Here is a 24422-nt window from a genome sequence, read left to right on the forward strand (position 1 = left end):
GCCTGGAGCGTCGACAACGATGCTGGCAGGAAGATTGGCGGCACACCCAGAGGCGCTCAACAGGGAGGGACCGATCGCGTCCAGGATTCGTTGCACGAAGAGCTGCGCGTCGCAGTGATGAGGAATTAATGCAGGGAAGACTGTAGCGTGGTCTAGCGCATTCCGCAGCGATCTCAGACTGCGGGAACTCGCACCAAGACGTCAAGGATCTGAACGCGCCACTCGCGGCGATGAGGATTCCATGCAGGTCAGCGCGACATGGCTCAAAGGAGTTGTGACGAAGGTCACAGAAGCAGCGCCATAGGCAATTGAGCTTGAGGGACCGGCGATCCGATGAGAGAGCGCTTCATGTTACGAAGCGGTTATGCGATGATATTCAATGGAAAGTTACATTACGATAATCCTAATTTTGTAGCATTAATCCTAATTATTTATAATCCTATTTTTAAAAAATTTAAAATCCTATTTTTTTAAAAGTTGTTCAAGTTAGCTAATGGTATAGTTGACTTCCTATACTTTCTCATTTCAAGAGTCAATTTGAGTATTATCTCCTACATGTACCTAAAGAATTTGACCTCAGACTAATTAGTCCTTGAAGAAAAAAAATACCAATTTGGCCTTCTAGGATGGCAAACGATGGATACGTTATATCCTTCTATCAGTTTGTCACATAAAACTTAGTGGTGGTGCTTATATGTACCATTAATTACTATGTCGTGTCTATTATGAGATCATCATGTAGATAACAACTTTTGGAACAAAACTTCATCTGTTTTAGTAGGATTCGTAATAAATAAAAAGTAGTTGATAAAGGTCAGATAGAAACTCAAGATAATAATATTTTCCAGTCCAAAACTACATCATTTCGATATTCATGTAACAACAATATAATATCCACCATTGTAGATAACAAAATACATAGACAACTTCATTTCGTTTCACATTATTTGTGGATGAAAGATATACATGTCTACCATTTGCTATTATGAAGGATCTAATTGGTATTTTTTTTCTTCAAGGACTAATTAATCCGAAATCAAAATCCTTAAAAATCTAATTATCACTTTACTCTAAATTTAAACATGTAGCGTTTTAGAGCACCTCCAACGGCTGGGTTCTCATTCAACTTTTTCTGACATATGGAGGAACCTACTGTTGGAGCATAGAGAGATGGAGTCCCTGCACATAGTTTAAGAAGAGAGAATCCCCATTCAGAGGGACTCATATTAACCAATAATAACTTGTCAAAAAAAAATAAATAATTATATAAAATATAAAATAATTAAATAATTATATTAAATAATTATATCTCTATTTAATTAATAATTTATATTAATTATTTAAATAATAATTAATTAAATAATTAAATCATAATTAATTTATTAATAATTATAATAATTAATTAGATTAAATAATTAAATTTCTATTTAATTAATGATTTATATTAATTATTTATGTCATCATCAATATTGAAAATTATTTATATTATTATATTAAATTATAATTAATTAAATTTACTTACATTAAAAAATAAATTTAATTTTTACACCTTACAAAATAATTCTTAGTTGAGTTAGTTATTTTTATTTTTAAAATTTAAAATGCTAACGATATTATTAAAATTAGCAATTGTAAACACAAAATTATAAATTAGTGTAATCCCGAATTATATATTATGTATTATTATTATATATGAATTTATTTAATATTAATATCTTTTAATAGTGAATTATTTTTAAATTTAATAAATTTAAATTATATTATTGAAAAAAAATTAATTATATTAATTTCAAGTATTTTAATTAATTAATTAATTAAGTGGGACCATAACAGGGACTAAAGTTAGTTCCTCCTAATGGAGAAGAGAGAGATGCTTTGAGTTCCTATTTACCGTTTATAACGCAAAAACTGATGTGAATATTATTTATATTATTATATTAAATTATAATTAATTAAATTTATTTATATTAAAAAATAAATTTAATTTTTTACACCAACAAAATAATTTTTGGTTGGGTTGGTTATTTTTATTTTTAAAATTTAAAATGCTAACCACATTATTAAAATTAGCCGTTGCAAAATTAGCCGTTGGAAATTAGCCGTTACTATGTTACAGTTATTCTTAATAAATTAATATCTTATTACTCTATATATACCACTTACATACAATTCTATTCTCACACTTTCTTTAAATCTTCAACTTCTTCCAAGTTTACAAAATCAAAGTTCTACTGATATTATGTTTTGTTCGAAAAAATGGATCCAAACCAACTCAACTCTTTTTTCAATTATTTACAAAACTTTTCTCAAACTCCAAATACCCAACAATCTCAAACCTCAAACTCTCAAGTTCCAAATCAAAACTTCACACTACCAAATATATTTCAAAATCCAAATCCAAAAAATCTTCCTAATTTTAATTTTCAAGCTCTTTATAATAATCAATTTCCTATATTCCAACCACAAAATCAAAATTTACAAACACCACATTTTCCATTTTCATCCATATTTAACCTCTTTATCGGAAATGTTACTCCAACATCTTTGCCGTTTTCAACTCAATTCAGTGCATCAAGACATAATTCATCTAGTGTTGGTGGCTCTTCTAACCCATCCTCTCAGATTTCGATACAATCTAGTCCAAATTCGCAATATTCAAATTTTGCCAACCCTCGTGGATTAGATGTTATCGACCTCAATGATGATGATATTGAAGATTGGAGGCAAGATAGTATTCAACACTGGCATTGAAAAGAGGATGAGATGCTGATCAGTGCATGGTTAAATATTTCAACTGACCCTATAATTGGTACCGATCAAAAGGGGAAAACATTTTGGAGTCGAATTCACAGGTACTGTGTAGAATTTTGCTCCAACATGACAAGGGGGTAGTTTCATGTAAGAAACGATGGTATAAGATCAACAAGGCTGTTGCATAATTTGCTGGTTGCTACGATCAAGCTAGTCGAAACATAAGGAGTGGTTCGAACGCTGATGATATAAAGGAGTTGGCCTATAAACTTTATTCCACGAATTATGGTCAAAAATTCACTTTTGAGAGGCATTGGAACATGCTTCGTTTGGAGCAAAAATGGAGAAGCCAACTACCTACATAGAGTGGAGGCTCAAAGAGAACCAAGGTTAGTGCAACTGGAGCATACTCATCCTCATCAAACCCATATACACTGTTGGCAGATGAACCCGGTGTGGACTCTCCCGTTTGCCCACAAGGATCAAAGAAGAGCAAGCAAAAAGGTAAGAGAAAAGCACAAATGTCTGAAGATCTTAGCGAAAAGAAATCATCAATTGTTAAAAAATTATCTCTCATGGAAGATATTAAGAATGTTAGAGAAAAAGAACTAATGGATAGGGAAAAAGAAAGAGAGGAGGAGAGGGCACATAGAACAAAGATTATGGCAATGAAGGAGAAGGAGTTACAAATTCAAGCGAAAATGAAAGAACAAGAATTATAAACTCAGAGGTATATTAAAGAAATGGAGATAAATGCAAAAGAAAGGGAAATGGAAAGGATGGCTAAGGAAAGGGAAAGGGAAATGGATATGCAAATACTTAATGATGACACGTCTACAATGAGTGAAAAACGACGAGCTCTTCATGAGATTGCATGTGAGAAAATAATCGCGAAGTGGTTTACTTAATAGTTCCTTGTATTCGTAGAGTTACGTAGTATGTTCTTATTTTTATTGCGTATTACTAGTATGTGATGTAGTTTGTTTTATTCATTTCTGATGTAACTTTTCAAATTAGTCAATATTATTGTGTCGTTATTGTTCATAAAAGTGAACGTTAAGTAGCCGTTGCAAAACTATCCGTTAAGTAGCCGTTGTAAAACTAGCCATTGAGAAGTAGGTACTTGCTGCAGACACACTTATAAATATCAACTATCAATGACTCTGCAACTCCATTTCAACTCTTGTTTCTCACCTCGAAAGAGTACTAAAAATTACATTTCAAGATATGGTTAGAAATTTTGATGATATGTTTAATGAGGTTTTGTATGGCAAAAGAAGACGACAAGATAACACACTCATAGATAATTGGATCGATGAGTGTTTATTCGAAGATTCAGAAGAAGATATCGATAGATGCTCTATCCCAACTTCTCGTAGATGGATCAACGGAGATCGAGAAGAGGACATGATCGCCTTTTCCAAGATTACTTTGCAGATGAACCGGTGTATAATGCTGACATTTTTCGATGGATAGTAGACGCTCTCTCAAACGTCTATCCGTATTTCCAACAGAGGGTTAATGCAACTAGAAGAAGAGGCTTGTCACCACTCCAAAAATGCACCACTGCGATATGGATGTTAGCATATGGCGTAGCAGCTGATGCTGTTGATGATTATGTGCGCATAGACGAGAGCACTACAATTGAATGCTTGGAAAAATTTGTTGAAGGTGTCATTTCGATGTTCGAGGATGAATACTTACGAAAAACAAATCCAATTGATGTACGACGCCTGCTACAAATGGCGGAGGGTTGTGGCTTTCCTGGCATGTTGGGTAACATTGACTGCATGCATTGGCAATAAAAAAATTGTCCAAAGGCGTGGAAATGTATGTACATGAGTGGTTATCGTGGGGTTGCAACCATAGTACTTGAGGTTGTAGCATCTTCAGACCTTTAGATATGGCATGCGTTCTTTGGAGTTTCTAGTTCAAATAACGATATCAATGTGTTAGATCGTTCTCCAGTGTTCGATGATATTCTAAATGACCATGCTCCGAAAGTAAATTATACTATTAATGGTAATAATTATACTATGGGATACTATTTAGCAGATGATATTTATCCTGAATGGGCCACATTTGTCAAATCAATTTCAAAGCTACAAGGGGAGAAACGCAAGTTATTTGCACAATATCAACAAGGGCAAAGAAAAGATGTGGAGCGAGCATTCGAAGTGTTGCAAGCACGCTTTGCAATTATACGTGGTCCAGCTCGCTTTTGGGAAAAGAAGAAGCTTGCCAACATAATGAGAGCTTGTATTATATTACATAATATGATTATTGACGATGAAAGAGACACTTATGTAGGAAATTTTGCTCAAGGCTTAGAGTATGACGATGTCGAAAATGACTTATCACAACCTCAATTGGGAGAGGAAGATTTTGCACCATACCTTCAATTTCTCTAAAGAAATGTCCAACTTCAAAATAGGCAGCAGCATAGACAATTGAAAGAAGACTTGATTGAACACATATGGCAATTTCACAATGTATAGAGCTTAATTATGATTTTCTTTGTATTAAATAATTTTACAAATTAGTGTAATCCCGAATTATATATTGTGTATTATTGTTACATATGAATTTTTTTAATATTAATATTTTTTAATAGTGAATTATTTTTAAATTTATAAATTTAAATAATATTATTGAAAAAAATAATTACATTACTTTTAAGTATTTTAATCAATTAATTAAATAAGACCACATCAGAGACTAAAATTAGTTTCTCCTAATAGAAAAAAAAGAGAATTACGCTTAGATAGAATTTAAGCGAATTTAAGCAGGCGTACTATTGCATCAGAAATAATTGAGGTATTTGGACAGAGGATCTTCAAATCTAATCAACCGATAAATTCAAATTCCATAAATCTACAATAGCACACCATCCTTGATGCAGACAATTCCAAAGGTAATTCGAGAAACACATTAACTACAAACAAAAGAAACTATCTTACAAGTTTTGACTTGGCACATTGACCTTTGTAAATCTTTTGTATTAGGAAAACAGTTCAACTTCTCGAAACACTTGACCGAATGTTAGAAACAACTTTTTCAGTTATGGGAACTCTCATTCCCTTTGGTAGCAAAAATTTAACCAAACAAACTAGTTAACAAACGCGTATAGCAAACAAGGATAAACATGCCACTGAAGATGCCAGAGTTTGGACTGCAATACTTCAAAAAAAATTTCGATCTTGTCTTTGCATAAGATTATGATATAAATAACCCGCAAAAATAAAAACCAAAAATCTTTTTTATCATAACAGAGTACAAGAACAAAATATCTAGACAAGAAACTAAGTAACTCTCGGTAAACCTCACTGTGAAACACCCAACCACTTAGAGAAGTTATCAAACTCAGTGTAATCAGAATCTGAAACCATAGTTTGATACCATGCCTTTCCAGCGGCCCTGATGGCAGAAGCTTCCTCCTAACAATCACAGACACAAAAAAGATGCAATTAAACAATTACCAAAGTTTAAGGCAATCTATCAACCAACAACATGAGCAAAGGCATTCAATTACCAAAGAGACATTATACAAAAGAAATTCATGTTGCCACAAATAGGAGAACTTGAATGCCATAGTTATATTTAAATTCATGCTGATTTGATTTGGTATTCTATGGCCTAAGATTCATCATTGTTCTCATCTAACACAAATACATATGTAGCTGAGTAAAAACACAAGCACATTGCAATTATCAAAGAACAATTTGAATCAACTAACAATTACCATTTACAACACATGCACATAATTTAAGCACATAATTTAAGCTATTTGACGAAACCATGGAACATTATTCACAATCCCCCGCACAAACTAAGATGCACCCGCCATAAAGAACATAAAAATCACGTTCGACCAGTAAATTGCAGCCAGAAAAGCTCTAAAAAGAATATGATCAGCACGAACATTAATACAATTAAATCAACAACAGAAATAACAATTTATAGCTGTTAGTCCAAGCCACACCGAATCACAGAATCAATATAGCAAATCTGAAACCACAATAAACCCATATTCTACACGAATCTACAATCAATAATAATTTTTTTTAAAAGAAATTGGAACCCTAAAGCACTGCAAAACAACTAGATATATCACAAAATGCATAATCTCAAAATATAACAATATACACACCATTTTCAAACCAAATCCACACTATCACAATATCACACAATGCTACATACTAAATTCATAAAAATGACAAGTGCTGCATAGTTGAAATTCACATACCTTGGAAACAGTCTTCCTCTTCTGGTCAAGCTTCTCCTTCTTGGCCTTAACGCGTTGCGCCTCTGCAAGAAGTGCCATCCTCTTAGCAGCCTTAGCATAAGGGTTCAACCTCAACATGACATTCAGGTTCTTCAGAGGGTTCTTCTTCAATGTAGCCCTCTTAACCTCCTTCTTGATCGGCCTTACAACACTCTGCACCTCATCAGAGTTAATAATCCTAGCCAAATCTGCATTCACCATCTTCGCCCTAGGAAGCAAGTACCCCTTCTTCTTCTCAGACGGCTTCTCAAACGAACCATAAATCGAATCAAGCTTCTCGAATGCCGACTTAGTCCATATCACAAACCTGCCAAGGTGTCCACCAGGCGCCAATTTCAATAAATTCAGTCTCTCAACGTTCACAACTTCGACGCCAGGAATGTTCCGGAACGCCTTAACAGCCTTAGCTCCTTCGGTTCCGTACACAATCAGAGGTCCCTTTCTTGAAATGTATCGGCGGTTACGCATTTTCCCCTTCCCAGGGCGAATTGCGTGGCTGTCCTTTGCCTTCTCAGCGTCGGAATAAGCTCCGATGGATTTCAAGACGTTGATCGCTTCCTTTGTCTTTTCAACGGCTTCCGCGGCATCTGAGACGACGAGAGGGAGCTCCGGCACGGTGTCAATGCGGTGGCCGCGTGCGACGACTAGTGAGGGAATGGCAGAGGCAGCGATGGCGGAAACGACGGCGTACCGCTTCTGGTTGACGTTGATCTTGCGGTGCCAGCGGCGCCAGATCTTGGTAGGGGCAAACATGCGCCCGCCGCGGCACATGTTTCCGAAAGCTCCCTGGCCAGCGCGGTGAGTTCCGCCGCCGGGAACACGGGGAATACGGGAGACAGCACGCCCGGTTCCCCAGGACTCGGCGGAGGTCTGGTGGCCGGCGCGGCGGGAGACGGCGTAGGGCTGGCGGGAGTTCTTGGAAATGTTGTCGTGGACGAATGTGACGATGTCAGGGCGAATGGCGGCCTTCATGACATCGGGAAGTGGGACAGTTGGTTGGGCATCGGTGGCCATGTCGCCATCCAAGGGTTGGACGGTGACAAGGGGTCTAGCTGCTGCTGCGGCCATGGTTAGGGAAATGGGGGAGAAAGAGTAGGGTGGGGGGAAGTGAATTAGGGTTTTTCTTTAGGGTGAGAGTGAGAGAATTTAGTTAAGAATGAATTTATAGTGTGTCTCTGCAAAAAGGACATCTCATTTTCTTTTCCTGTGTCTATGTGTGCGATTGTGTTTTGCACTGTTGGTGTTTTAGGTTTGGTTTGATGGTTTGGGCCGCGTCTCTTTTGGGGGTTCAATTTTTTTTTATATGGAAGGGTTGTGCGTGTCTTTTCCGGACATAGAATTATGGGGTTTCATACCATTCCGTGGGACAGGTTTTTTTCTTAGTGTCAGGCCCATGAACTCAGACCGTGCGACTTGTTTGAGTTTTAAATTTGGCTAAACAAATCGGTGGGTCCGATTTGGAGAGGATGGAATTTTGTATTTTCTGAAGGTGCTAATCGGACCCTCCGAATTGCTAGTAGGGTGTAGTTTTTTTATGAATTCGGTTTATGAAATCGGAGGGTGCGATTTTATTATTCTATAATTTTTTTGAATGAAGTAAATCTAATCGTAGGGTCCGATTTGTTGTTGACTTTAAATAAAAGTATCTGAATGGTGGTGAGGACCTACTCGCATTTTCTTCTCCTTCTTCAACGATTCTTTCTTCTGATTTTTTGTTTCTCTGTTTCTTCCTTACTTGGCATGATAGCTAAAAATTTAGTTTTCAAGTTTTTTATCTTGTTTATGTGAATAAGAGTAATGAGTGACAGAGTTTTATTGAAGGTGTATTATTTTGGTCAGATTTTATTACAAACATCTGAAGGAGTAACATTTGTTTGTGAAAATTCGTTAGATGTTGTGATTCCTTTCACAATCTCATTTGAAGAGCTCAAATGTGTGATATGTAAAAAGATTCATTCTGAGAGGGCAAGAAGAATAGCCTGTATTCTATATAGATATCCTATACAAGTGTTTGGTGGATTCGTCCAATTTCAAACCAAATATGTAACGGACAAAGCGAGCATGCAAGAGATGTTTTCAATGTATATTGAAAATCGGAGTCAACTCGCGTTCATCGAGTTGTATGTTGAGTTTGAGCAATCTGAGGCCGACCGGAATATTCTACAGGAAGATTACAATAGTGAAAGTGAAGAAGAGTTCGAAAGCAACTACGAAGTTGTTGGTCCAGATGGAGATGAAGATCAAGGTGACGGACCTATGGCTCTGGATGTGTCAGATGTGGCAAATACACTAGCAAACGAAGTGCCGTTTGAGGAGCCATCATTCATGCGAGTTTTGGATTTGGAAGCCATGCATGTTCCGGAGTTTCCGGATTATATCAGTGCGGGTACGTAATTCTCCGTATTTATAAAATGGATTAGAATTTTTTAATAATTTATCTTGATAGTTGGACTAACTAGCTAAGTGAAGTGTGAAAATATACTCGATTAGTATTTATTTTTGTTTACCTGTTTGTGTATTTAAGTTTGAGAAAGTAAAATTTTTAAGGAGTAACTGAATTAGTTGAATATAAATTAGAATTTATATATAAATTAGTAAATTAGTTAAATATCAGTTAGTATTTATGAGTTAATTTAGCAAGTTAATTAATTATAAATTAGTATCTATTAGTAAATTAGTAAATTAGATTAATATAAATTAGAATTTATTAGTAAAATAGTAAACTAGTGAATTAGTTAAATATAAATTAATATCTGTTAGTAAATTACTTGAAAATAAATACGCATTTGTTAGTAAATAAGTAAATTAGTCAAATATAAATAGTTTGGATTTATATCATAATTGATGCAGTAAAAATTGATTTATCTTTATTTTCGATGTTTAAATATTTGTGTATTAAATATTTTTTGTATGGCTGTCCTTGTGGCAGAAATTCTTTTTGTCGCAGATGGTGAATTTGTCGTTGGGATGGAATTCAGTTTCAGGGAAGCTGTTATTAAGGCAATAAAAGAGTATACCATATGAAGAAGTGTAGACTACCGGGTGTATGAGTCTGAGCCGTTGACATTTTATGCGAAGTGTATACAGTATGGGTCAGGGTGTGATTAGCTTATCCGAGTTAGCATGATCAGCCAGAAGTATTGTTGGGTTATAAGGAGGTATAATAGCAGTCACACATATACCAGAGCCACAATTTCTCAGGATCATTCAAAGCTGGATTCGACCACAATTGCAGAAGCAATAAAGCCGTTGGTTGAGGCTGACCCCGCCCTAAAGGTAAAAATCGGTTATAGCAGAAGTGCAATCGAAGTTCAACTACACCATTAGTTATCGGAAAGCATGGTTGGCTAAGTAAAAGGCAGTAGAAAAAATATTTGGAGGCTGGGAAGTATCATACGAAGCCTTGCCTATATGGTTTGAGGCCATGTGTCATAAGGAGCTGTCAGCTGTTGTTCATTTTGAGACTATGCCTGCATATCAAGGCGATGACCTGGTGACTGATATTCGGGTATTGCATCGGGTCTTTTGGAGTTATTACCCCTGCATTAGAGCATTCAGACATTGTAAGCCAGTTGTCCAGGTAGATGAGACTCACTTGTATGGAAAGTACAAAGGTTGTCTACTAGTGGCAGTTTCACAGGATGGCAACAACAATATCGTCCCAATTGCGTTTGCTATTGTGGAGGGAAAGACTTCTGATGCGTGGCACTTTTTCCTTAGTAACCTTCATCAGCATGTTGTCACTCGGGATGGTGTGGGACTGATATCCGACCGTCACGAATCCATAAATGCAGCTGTGGAAAGGAGTAACGGTGCTTGGTCACCTCCTAGAGCTTTTCATATATTTTGCATCAGGTATATAGAGTCGAATTTTCTGAGAAAATTCAAGGCGCCGTACTTGCAGAAACTGGTCGTCAATATAGGTAACGCTCAGTAAAGCTAATTAATTTACTAATGGAGTTACCTTCATTAAGTGTGTTTACCTCTTTTTTTTCGTTTGTTTCTTTTTATTCTACAGGATATTCGAGGACGGTGCGGGAGTATGAAGTATGCTACCAGCGTTTACGAGAACGGGGCGAGGCCTACACTAACTGGTTAAACCGAATCCCCCACGAACAGTACGCGTTGGCTTTTGATGGTGGATATCGATGAGGGCATATGACGACGAATCTAGTAGAATGTATCAATTCAGTATTGAAGGGTGCACGCAATCTCCCCGTTACTGCCCTTGTGAAGACAAATTCTACAGGCTTAACGAGTTGTTCACCCGAAAAAGAGCAGAGGCGGAAGCCCGGATTAATGCTGGGCATGTGTTTTCTGATGTCGTGACCACGAAGTTGCATGCAAACCAACTTGCATCCGGAAACATACAGGTTAGTTGTTTTGACCGGCAGAATGAGGTCTTTGAGGTGCGTGAGATGCCAAGTGGACTGGAGTTTCCAGTCGACCTACGTGGCCTTCGATGTGACTGTGGTAAGTTCCAGGTGGATCGGATCCCCTGTCGACATGTGTTCGCATGTTGTGCCAACCAGCGACTGGATTGGCAAGTGTATGTGCATGATGTGTATAAGATGGACCAAGTTCGGCGGGTGTACCGAGCAAGGTTTAGGCCACTAGGTAATCCTACTACATGGCCTGCTTACAACGGACCTCGGTTCATGCCGAATCCATTCCTGAGACGCGTGACGAAAGGTCGCCCCAGAATGACGCGCTTCTTGAATGAGATGGACACGCGAATGTTACGTCGACCTAGGCGATGTAGGCTATGTGGAGCTGAGGGACACAGTCGTAGCAGATGCCGTCAGTCAGGTGGTGCAAATGCTGGCAGAGATGCTCAGTAGGTTCACATTCTAAGATGATATTTTATATGTAGCATTATATAGTATGGCATGAGTTGTTCAGTTGAGTTAACAAATTATGATATATGTAACATTGTATAATCTGACATGACTTCTCATACTGAGTTAACATGATCTGGTCTATGTAGCGTTATAAACTATGACAAGATAGTATTATTCTCTATCTGTAGTATTATATAATATGATCCTCAATTGTCCAAATTAGTTAATTTGATACGATATTCGTAGTAATATATTAAGATTTTTGAAACATTAATACATAGTCCAGATCATTAATACATAAATAAGTTCGTTAATATATAAATACTATGAATATACAAAGCAATGTTACCATAGTCCAGGTCATTAATACATGATGTCCGACCCATATAAAGTACTCTAAACATAGTCTACACCATTAATACATAAATAAGTTTATTACACCACAACTACTTTCTCATTGTCCACTTTACATCCTTCACAAAGTTCTTACATTTTTTGGTGGCCTTTTTGAACACAGATGGAATGTAGTGATTAGCGCTACGACGTGACGGATCAATCCTCAGATTGTAACCTTTGACTTTGTCATCCGGAGTGTGTGCCTGACCTGCATACAATTTAATAAAAACAATTAAATATAGCACATTAGGTAAACACCACAACAGAGATACCACATATCATTTACTCAAATCACATGGAGATACCATTTATGAACACAAAATGAATAACTAATCGAACATGTAAAGCAAAAATACACAACATAATACCATCATTACGGGATTCCTCATCCTCATCGAACTCCTCTATCTCATCCTCCTCATCATCATCCTCGTCATCTGGTTCATCTACTAGATACGCATTGGCCTCCTCCTCGAGTGTGTTAGCATCTTCCTCAAGAGGTCCCATGGAAACACGGTTAGGATTTTGACTATTAAGAACTGTGCGTCCACCTTCACTTCTACTAGAGTCAACAGACACGAACCCTCCAGAAGCAACCGATGAGGTATGGCACGGTAGCCTCGCATCCAACGAATACCTACGTGCCATGAAATTAGGCTGATTGCCATATTGTGACTGTCCTGCATCTGCAGCCATGAACCCAAGCAATTGGCTAAAAGAACCTCCTTCTCCTGTTTCAAATTGTGATATACCCAAATATTGTTGATGCATTGGAAATGACGGGGTGAACTGTGTCTGAGGTACGTACTGGCTTGAGGACTGAGGTTGTTCTTGTGGAAGCAGATTTGGAGGTTGTGGTGGCGGCGACTGTGGCTCCTGTTCCTCGTTGTCATCATCCGCATCCTAACTACCCTCATCCATATCCTCATTACCCTGATCTATATCCTCATTACCCTCATCCATATCCTGATTACCCTCATCATTCTCTTGAACAACAAGATTCGACAAGTTCAAGCAGTCCCCAAATTTTGATCGGTACCAGTACATGTAAGTATCCAATGGATACTGTCTAAATTTTAAAAAATACTAATAATCATTCTCATTATCTTCCTAAATTCATTTTCTAATAACAATAATAATTAACTTCCTAACAATGATAATTATAATTAACAAAAATAAACTAACGTACTTTTAAAAATTAATACTTACCATTCAGTTTTTATTCCTACATTCAATTACTGACAACCACAATAATATTTAATTTCCTAAAAATTATAACTAAAAATTTAGAAAATATTTAAAAAAAAACGTTGTATAAAAAAATTAATAATAATCCGGTTTACATTTTATAATTTATTTTCTAAATATTAATATTCACTTCCTAATAATAATATTTATAATTATAAAAATTAAAAAAATTTTAAACAAACTTACATAATCAGAATGACTGAGATAATGTCTAATATGAAGCTCAAGGCGATCAAGATCTTTAATTTTATATTTCTTTGGCATTTTCCTTTTTTTTTTCCCACCATGCACACCCCACCACCAACAGAGGAATGAAGAAGAAGAATGGAGTTTTGAGCTTGAGAGTGAATGCTGAAAGTGAGTTATCGGATGGTGAGAGTCCCTACTGCATGCACTATGTTGGTATATTAGGCACCGTTTGGGGAGGCAGCCTTGCGTGACGCGTGTCCAGAGAGCCACAAAACGGACCATCCGTGTTGCGAGGTGGATGTCGCACGGTCCGCGTTGCGAACTGGATGTCGCACGGTCCGATTTTCTCATGTCCTGACACCACACCAATGTGCAGCCCCCCTCCTTCCCATAACCGGGTTTAACACCACCCTGGCTTCCATATACAAAATAAAAAGCGTCTTTTGGGTCCCTTGCGGTAATTATTTAGGATTATTTTTTGTTAAATAATTATCCAAATCTATTTTCAATATTTTAAGAGCGGATGTTTTAATTCTCAAAAAAATTAATACACATATTAATACTCAGTTTTTGTCTCCGTCGGTCAAATAAGTCCCTTACATGATTTCTTTGTTTGAGATTGTCAAAAAATTCCGATGTAGCACATTTAGTATCCAACGTGTTTGGTAACGTGCACAAGTGTCCCTCATGGACAAATTGGTCTCATCCTTATCAGCAACACGACGTTGTTTTGGGTGTGGAGCAAAAGATAACATTAAAGTGGGAGAATAAAAATCACATTTCTTCAATCTTCATGGAACTGCATCCTCTCCTCGAAGGCCTTCTTCTTCTACCGCCGCCGCAACTACCTCATTTGCATCTTCTCATAGGACTTATCCATCGCTTCCTGCTTTCTCTTTGACCCAAAGAACCACGCATGGTGTCCTCTTCCACCCATGACCTGCAACCCTTAAGTCTATAGTCTCTGCAATTTCGCTGCAGTCTCTGTCGGCCACCACTTCTATGTCCTCGGTAGATCCCTAACGACCGCCCTTTCCCTTCCTCCACAACTTCACGTGGCATCCGCGCACCCTCATGCTCTCTCCGCGTGGCAGTTTCATCTGCATTGTGGTTTCGTGCTCTGAATAGATTCTTATCACCCCCACTCTCTCAAAATCACGAGGCATTGAAGTGTATGTTATTTTGCAATGTGTGTTGCAATATAGAGCACAATGCAAAATTTACAAAGGCTCTTTGGTTTTGTATGTATGTTCCTTGATAGTTACTAAAGATGCCGATGAACATTTTTTGTTTGTTTCTTTTAGGAAAATTATCACAATAGAGTAGTTTAGGGTTATAAGATAGTGGTTTTCTTGATTATAAGTAATTGTTCTGAGACCACTACAACTAGATCCACCGCGTCTTTCTCCTTGGCGATTCGATGAAGAAGACTTCCTTTTCTGGTCGCTGTTGTAGTTGAACTAAGGTTTACAATAGAGCTTATGATGAACTAGGGTTTACAAACTCATCTTCAAGGATGAAGAATTTGAACTATAATTTGCAACGCAATGTTTGGGAGAGGACACCATAACGACAATATGTTCCACTATTGCTCAGGGACTAATTTTTCCTTCTTGTACACGTGGACACTTAACTGGCACATGTGCGACGTGCCAACTCAGCAGTCTCCATTAGTGAGTCATGCCAGAAACTGGAATAGGGACTGATTCGGCTGATAAAGACAAATACTAGGGATTGATGTGTATTAATTTTCTTTGGGGACTAAAATGTCCGCTTTTAAAATCCTTAGAGATTGATTTGGGTAATTACTCTTTTTGTTGGCTTTTTTTGCTGTTAATCTTCGTATTTTTGAGCCAACTGATTTCTCATACGAAAACAAACAAAATGAAAATAAATACTCAAAACTTGGCTTTTTTATTTATATAAATATAAAAATATTTTAATTCCCTAAATACACACCATGTAAAAGTGTTGTCAAAGTATGCATAGCCAATTCACACAAAGTTCCTGTAAAATAGATTTTGTCACCATTTCAGATGCACCACTAATGAATTGGAGCCAGGCGTGTCAGTCTTTGGAACTGCGTTCTGACACATGCAAATTGGAGCCGCAAGTCCAATCCGTGAGTGGTGTCAATGAAGTGGGAGACTCTGTGGTGGCGTTGCGAATTGGTGATATCTACTGTGGCACCTGCAAAGTGGCCAATTTAGGTGCAATGCTTGCGAAAATGGCTGAATCAGCTGTGGCGCCTACAAGCAGGGACGGTTTGAAGTGTAGCATTGTGGGGGCAAGTGCCCCTACTTCAATTTGAAATTTTTTTAGTAGTATATGATAATAATATTTATTTGCCCCAATTAGATTATTAAATTTGACCCCACAATAATTTTTTACTCAGCTTTTGGTACTTAACCGTCAATTTAAGGATATCATATTAGATATTCGTTAGAATAAACAATTCTCATATTTAAACAAAATTAGTGTTATTTTTTAGAAACCAATTCAAAAAAGTATTATTTATCTTCCTTTGAAATTAGCTTTAATTTTTGCGTAACAATTGCATTAATTAAAATAACTTTTCTAACTATAAATATCAATAAGAGTCTGCTTCTAATTGTGTTGGAAAGTGAATTTCTAAATAATTTTTTAGTAATATATATAGAAAGAGAGAAATTTTGATGGTAATGTTAAAAAAATTTACTTAATTTTTTAAAAATATAAAACCTAAAACAATAGAATTCTAAATTATATATTATTATTTAAATTACTATTTTAGTATTTTAATTGGTATATTAGATATTTTGAAGGCTAACCGTATTTTACAATAATAAAATATAATCATAACAATAATCATGCTATATGTACATAAAAAATAACTACTCATATAAAATATATATTAAAATACAAAATATACATTAAAAATAAGTTAAACAATAATGTATTTATACACAAATACATAATGGTTAATAAAAAAATTAATATTTAATTTTATATATATATATATATATATATATATATATATTATTTTTATTATAAAAATTATTATCATGTTATATAAATTTTGTCTCCACTATCAAATTTTTTTGGATTGATCACTGCCTTCAAAAATAGACCAAGTCTGTTGCGACGCTTTTTAATTTCTATATGGAGGGCAAATACGAGTTGAACTCAGTTATGGAGGAGGGGGGAGCTTTACTTTTCTGTGGTGTCAGTGGAGAAAGAAATCGGACCGTGCGAGTAGGAGAGGGGAACTCGGACCCTCCGATTTCCATGTCCAAACGCGGACCATCCGAGTTGTGTATAGCCAAGCCACGCGTCGCTGAATGCTTGCTCCCCACAAACGGTGCCCCTTTAACACAACCAAACCAAGTGTTACATGCGTACCAACCGAGTTCACTTTCCTTTCCTTCCCCACCCAACACACACAACTCCATCTTCTTCCTCCCTCAACGTTCTGGGCTTCTGCTGTGTGAGGAAAAAAAGCTAAAATGTCAAAAAAATCAAAACCTAGAAATGTTGATCGTCCGGAACTCTACATTGTAAAATATTTGAGCTACTCTGATTTTGTAAGTTTTTTTTTAAATCTTATTTATTTTTTGCAGATTTTTTATTTTTTATTTTTAAATTTAGTTATATTTATGGTTAGTTGTTAGGATATTTATGGTTGTTAGGAGTTGATCTAAAGAACATATATATGAATTAGTGTATAGATTTATTGATAGAAATTTAAAAATAAATATTTAAATAAATAAGGTGTAAGTGTAGTAGTTTATGGTTGTTATTAGGAGTTTATCTGAAGAACATATATATGAATTAGTGTATAGATTTATTGATAGAAATTTAAAAATAAATATTTAAATAAATAAGGTGTATGTATGTAAGTGTAGTAGTTCCATCTTGTTCAGAGTAATTTGTAATATAATAAATTATAAAAAAAAATAGTTTTTAAAAAATTTTGGAATAATTTTAGAAGTGATGGTTATTTGTAGAAATTTAGGAATATATGTTTAAATAATAGTTAGATAAGTGGGTCTAAATATAATTAATTCTTGTTTATAAATTTTTGTAATAATTTTTGTAATTAGAGTTAAGAAGTTAACTGTTATGCTTAATTTTAAGAATTTATGGTTATATGTTTAAATAATGGTTAGCAACATGTGTGTTTAAAAATAAGTAATTGTTGTTTAGACGTTTATCCAATATAATAGATTAGTATTAAAAATGATTTGTTTATAATTTTTATAATAGTTTTAGATTTAATAATTAATTAAGTAACTGTTATAATTAATTATAAAAATTATAATTTTAGGATACTTTTGGTGTATATTTTTCTGGAACAATGTTGATAATTTCAAATAGTAAATTAGGATTTGTAAAGTATAATTTATTTGCGGTTTTGGTAGTAATAAGTTGTTTCCCGTTAGCCTTTTAATGTATAGAAGTATGTTATTTTAGTTGAGGTTTTATTATTATTACATTAGAACATTATTAGTTACATAGAAAGTGAAACTATGTATTAGTAATTATTATCTGCAACAACTTAGATATAGGCTCTATGTACATTAATTAAAATTAGAGATGAAAATGTTATTACTTAGTAAATCGGATTCAATATAATTATATTTTTTAATTAGCTTTTTAAAATATGTATGATAGTTGTGTAATTTGAATCGTGCTTTTGCTATGCTTTTGTAGGCCTCACGGATGATAACATGTGATCACCCTGTCCCTCCGAATCGGTACGATGAGAGAGTGGAGGAGCATTTACGATCAACTGGGTTTTACCATGTTAGTTAGATTGGAGTAGTTCAATGCCAGAAAGCACTGGTAAATGCTTTAGTGGAAAGGTGGCACCCAGACACACATACATTCCACCTTCCAATTGGTGAATGTGCCGTGTCACTGGAAGATGTGACTATGATCTTTGGTCTTTCGACCGAAGGCCTTCCAGTGACTGGCATTACACCGGTTCATACATCATAAAGTACACTAACACAGGTTACGATGGTTCAATTACCATAAAGTACAATGACACAGGTAGCAATGATTCATTTATCATACAAGGCATTGACATAGGTTACAATGCTTCAAATATCATATACATCTACTGGGCATTATAGTCGGTACCTGGAGGACCTCCCTGACGGCATCTACTACGACTGTGTCCCTCAACTCCATGTTGCCTACATCGCCTCGGACGGCGTAACATACGTGTGTCCATCTCATTCAAGAAGCGCGTCATCCTGGGCCGACCTTTGGAAACGTGTCTCAGGTACGGGTTCGGTACGAATCAGGGACCATTGTAAGAAGGCCACGTAGTAGGATTCCCTAATGGCCTAAACCTAGCCCGATAAACGCATCTGACTTGGTCCATCTTATAAACGTCATGCACATACACCTGCCAATCTAGTCGTTGATTTGCACAACATGCAAACACATGCCGACAAGGAATCCGATCCACCTGGAACTCACCACAGTCACATCTCTGACGACGGAGGTCAATAGTATACTCCACTCCACTTGGCATCTCACACACTTCAAATACCTCATTCTGCCTGTCAAAATAATTAACCTGAATGTTTCCTGATGCAAGTTGATTTGCATGAATTTTGGAGGTCACATGCTCCGTAAAAACATGGCCTGCATTAATCCTCGCCTCTGCTTTTGCTCTTTTCCGTGTGTACAACTCATTAAGTCTGTAGAACGTTGCTTTCACAAGTGCAGTGATGGGGAGATTGCGTGCACCCTTCAAGACTGAGTTGATGCATTCCATTAGATTAGTCGTCATGTGACCCCATCGGTAGCCACCGTCAAAGGCCAACGCATACTGTTCACGGGGAATACGGTTTAACCAGTTAGTGTACGCCTCGCCCCGCTCTCGTAAACGCTGGTAACGCACTTCATACTCACGAACCGTCCGCGAATATCCTAAACAATATCAGGTACCAAACAACAAATAAGTTTCAGGACGTATAGAATGTTCGCAGTTTCATTAATAACAAACTTTGAAGGAATCAATGTTACCTATATTGACGACTAGCTTTTGCAGATAGGGTGCCTTGAATTTTCTCAGAAAGTTCGATTCTATATGCCTGATGTAAAACATGTGGAAAGCTCTAGGAGGTGACCAAGCTCCGTGACTACGTTCCACATCTACATTTATGGACTCATGTCGGTCCGATATAAGCCCCACATCATTTCGAGTCACAACATGTTGACGCAGGTTACTAAGGAAGAAGTGCCAAGCATCAGAGGTCTCTCCCTCGACAATAGCAAATGCAATCGGGACGATATTATTGTTACCATCCTGCGAAACGGCCACTAACAAGCAACCCTTGTACTTTTCGTACAAGTGAGTCTCGTCCACCTGGACAACTGGCTTACAGTGTCTGAATGCTCTAATGCATAGGTAATAGCTCCAAAAGACTCGATGCAATACCTGGATATCAGTTACCAAATCATCCCCTTGATATGCAGGCATAGTCTCACAATGTACAACAGCTGATGGTTCCTTATGACACATGGCCTCGAACCATATAGGCAACGCTTCGTAGGATGCTTCCCAACCTCCAAATATCTTCTCAACGGACTTCTGCTTTGCCAACCATGCTTTTCGATAGCTGACGGTGTAGTTGAACTTCGACTATACTTCTGCAATAACTAATTTTACCTTTAAAGAGGGGTCAGCCTCAACCAATGGCTTTATGGCTTTGGCAATCGTATTTGAATCCAGCTTCGAATGATCCTGAGAAATGGTTGCTCTGGTACAAGTGTGACTACCGTTGTACCTCCTAATAACCCAACAGTACTTTCTGCTGATCATGCTAACTCTAATAAGCCAATCACACCCTGACCCGTACTGTGTACACTTCGCATAAATGTCAACGGCTCCGACTTATACACACGGCAGTCTACAGATCTTCGGAGGGTATACTCCTTCATCGCCTTAATAACAGCTTCCCTGGAACTGAATTCCATCCCACGGTGAACTCACCATCTGCGACAAAAGGAACTTCTACCAGGAAGGCAGCCATACCATAAGTATTTAATACATGATTGTTTAATGACCAAAATTAAATATTAAATCATCACTCACATCATCAATAATGATATAGCTAAAGTTTACATTACGTTATTATCTAAATCTCAATTATATAAAAATACAAACACATTAAAACAAATTATGCTCAATAACTAAAAAATAAATACTTATCTTCCAGATAACTTCATAAATACTATAATAAACAATTAGTTATAATACCCTAATTAACTAAATAACTAAATAAATACAAATTAACCAAATAACTGAAAATAATTATTAATCACCTAAACAACTACAAATAAATACTATAACAAATGCTCATTAATAAATCCTTATTAGCTAAATAAATACAAAGTAACTAAATAACTAAAAATAAATACTAACCGCCTACATAACTTCATCTAGACTATAATAAATACTCATTAATAATTAAACTAATAAATAAATCCTAATTAACTAAGTAACTAAATAAATATAAATTAACTAAATTACTCAAAATAGGTAACAATCGCCTAAATATCTTCGTAAATACTCTAACAAATACTTATTAATAAAGCCTAATTAACATATTAACTAAATGAATACTGGACCCTAAATACTAATTCACTTAAAGTCTTTTTATTTTGAACTTGTCTAAATAACCTCTTTTACAAGTGCTAAACGAGTACCTGCACTCATATAGTCCGGAAACTCCGGAGCATGCATGGCTTCCAAATCCAAAACTCGCATAAAAGATGGCTCCTCAAATGGCTCTTCGTTCGCAAGTGCATTTGCAACGTGTGTCACATTCGGAGCCACACTGCCATCGGCTGGATCTATATCTCCGTCTTCACCAACAACTTCGTAATTGCTTTCGAACTCTTCCTCACTGTCACTATTGTAGTCTTCTCGTAAAATATTTCGATCGGCCTCAAATTGTTCGAATTCAATGTACAACTCAATGAACGAAATTTGAGCACAACTTTCAATATACATTGAAAACATCTCTTGCATACTTGCTTCGTCCGTTACATATTTGGTCTGAAATTGGACGAATCCACCAAATACTGGTACATGATATCTGTATAAAATACATGATATTTTTCTTGACATCTCCGAATCTATCTTCTCACAAATCACGCCTTTAAGCTCTTCAAATGAAATTGTGAAGGGAATAACAACATCTAATGGATCTTCACAAACAAATTTTACTCCTTCAGGTGTCTGCAACAAAATCTGACCAAAATAATACACTTTCAAAAGAACTCTATCATCTATTCTTCCCACTCACTTAAACAAAAATAGAAACTTCACCATCAACTTTTTTTCCCCAATCCAAGTAACCCCACACCAGACCCAGAGAAAGAAGAAGAGAACTCAAACAAGAAGAAGAAAGTTAGATCTGATCGGCTGTCTTTGGTTCGCACACCTTAGCAACTATATATATACACACACAATTCGGACCAACCGAGTGGTGTATAACCTAATTCGAAAAAATTATAAAATAATGAAAACTCACGGTCCGATTTTTTTTAATGTAAATTAAAAAAAAAGTTTTGCAACGAAAAATCAGACCCAGCGAGTAGTATAACGAATTAAAAAACAATCCAACAAAGAGATCGGACCATCCGTTTTGCTGGGGTCATATCGCACGGTTCGATTTCTCCTATGTGCTACGAGCAAAACGGACCCTCTGATTTACTTACATAATTTCTAAAACAAAGAACACGGAGGGTCCGATTTCTTCCATTCCAGATCTGACCAAAACCTGTCCCACATTCCAGTGTAGCACCCCTCAGTCCATATTCCAGCACAACACCTGCCCCTCCTCCATAACAAAAAAATGACCATTTGTTGTGATGTTTGCGACTTGGAGCGTAACATTCAAGAATCTGAATTTTTCCTGCATGGCAGTCCACGTACAACATGCATTGGTTGTGAGGCGTGGTGAATGTTAAACAATTTTCAGTGATAGTGATATAAAATGAGGATATGGGGACCAAAGATGATGAGCAATGGTGAGAGGAGGTAATTCATATAAGCAAGGCTATTAAAAAAATTTGAGGTGAGGTGGTGGTTAAGGGTGCACCAATAGGAGAAGAAGAAAAAAAAAAGTGTTGTCATTTAAAAGTTGTAAAAATAAGCAGAATAAATATTGAAAAATTTTTTTAATTAGTTGGATGAGTTTTATATCTCTGCACATTTAATTAAAAAGGTTATTATTATTATTATTATTATTATTATTATTATTATTATTCTATTGGTCCCTATAGTTTTGCAAAATTTTTAATTAGGTCCCTATATTTTTTTTCTTTTAATTTGGTTTCTACACCATTTTTTTTTCAATTAGGTCCTTCTTTACGGTAATTGGTTTAATTGAATAGGGACCCGATTAAAAAAAATTGGTGCAGGAACCTAAATAAAAAAAGAAGTATAGAAACCCAATTAAAAAAAAATTGGTGCAAGGACTCAATTAAAAAGAAAAAAATATAGGGACTTAATTAAAAATTTTACAAAACTATAGGGACCAACAGAGTAACTAAACCTTATTATTATTATTATTATTATTATTATTATTATTATTATTATTATTATTTTTTCAGCCCACATATATCTTTAGTCCACATGGAACTTTGATTGACGTTTTTCTATCAGATTCTCCTCATCTAAATATGAAGGTTAGATGATAGAGGCTTGAGACCTACTTACGATGTGCTGGATTTTATTATGCATCTTTGATAAAAGCAGTTTGAATATAACAGTCCACTTATTAATGCGCTTGTTGAAAGATTGCTCGCAGAAACTCACATTTTTAACCTCCCATGGGGTGATCAGTGTACCATTATTTTAAAAGACGCGGTACTGTAATTAGGGTTACCCATTGATGGAGAATCTGTGAGTGATACTTTGAGGTCATGGAGTAAATTTTATTAGAGAAATATATGGCAATGGTATGAAGAACTTCTTGGGGATATTCCAGATGGACACGTTGAGACCACAAAATTCAACATAAAAATGGCTAAGGACTCAATTTTAAAGAGATGCAACACAATGCCCCGATAATGCCCTCGTGCAATATGTTCATTGTTATATTATGTATTTGTTAGGTGGCATTCTACTAGCAGACAAGGCTAACAACACCGTGCATGTGCAATACTTTTCACTGTTGGACAATTATGATGTCATATGCAACTATAGTTGGGATAATATCATTCTTTATTGGTTATATCAAAACATGTATTCAATAATCGATTATAATGTTGAGTAGTGGCGGATCTTGAAAAAAAAATTTTAGGGGGGCCAAATATATATATTTATATTTAAATTAAATGTATTAATTTTTATTTTTTTAATTATTAAAAAATTATAATTAACATAATAGCATCTAAAACTACACTAAATATATAATTTTTTTTGTCCAAATCAATTTTTTTCAAAAAATATTGAAGATCAATAAAAAAATATAAAATGACAAACTTAAAATATAATAAGACTTTTTTTAATTTATATAGTTCAACTGGTTGTCGTACGCTGATCCTTGTATGGTTTTGATAGTGCCTGGGAAATCTCAAGGCGAACCACATGGAGACTTTTATATTGTTGTTGTGCCACTCATATTCTTCCGATGGATTGAAATTCTGAATGTAGACAAAGTGTTGCGAAAGTTCGGGGGAAAACAAGGGCCACCTAACCC

At 35.8% G+C, this 24422-nt stretch overlaps 3 protein-coding genes across 3 annotated transcripts; 1 reads left to right on the plus strand and 2 right to left on the minus strand.

Annotated features, from left to right (window-relative positions):
- On the plus strand, positions 4131–5162 carry LOC107627165. Its single transcript, XM_021116905.1, has 2 exons — positions 4131–4527; positions 4708–5162. The coding sequence occupies exons 1-2, from the start codon at positions 4131–4133 to the stop codon at positions 5160–5162; spliced, it is 852 nt and encodes a 283-aa protein (XP_020972564.1).
- On the minus strand, positions 5899–8231 carry LOC107625233 (60S ribosomal protein L4). The gene is made up of 2 exons (XM_016327813.2): positions 6998–8231; positions 5899–6188 (listed from the first exon to the last, which is right to left on the minus strand). Exons 1-2 carry the CDS (start codon positions 8102–8104, stop codon positions 6075–6077), a joined length of 1221 nt encoding a protein of 406 aa, XP_016183299.1. The 5' UTR covers positions 8105–8231; the 3' UTR covers positions 5899–6074.
- Positions 18998–20685, minus strand: LOC107627166. Its single transcript, XM_016330020.1, has 3 exons — positions 20537–20685; positions 19732–20327; positions 18998–19635 (listed from the first exon to the last, which is right to left on the minus strand). Exons 1-3 carry the CDS (start codon positions 20683–20685, stop codon positions 18998–19000), a joined length of 1383 nt encoding a protein of 460 aa, XP_016185506.1.

Source organism: Arachis ipaensis, chromosome B02 (assembly GCF_000816755.2).
Source record: "Arachis ipaensis cultivar K30076 chromosome B02, Araip1.1, whole genome shotgun sequence".
Lineage (NCBI taxonomy): Eukaryota > Viridiplantae > Streptophyta > Magnoliopsida > Fabales > Fabaceae > Arachis > Arachis ipaensis.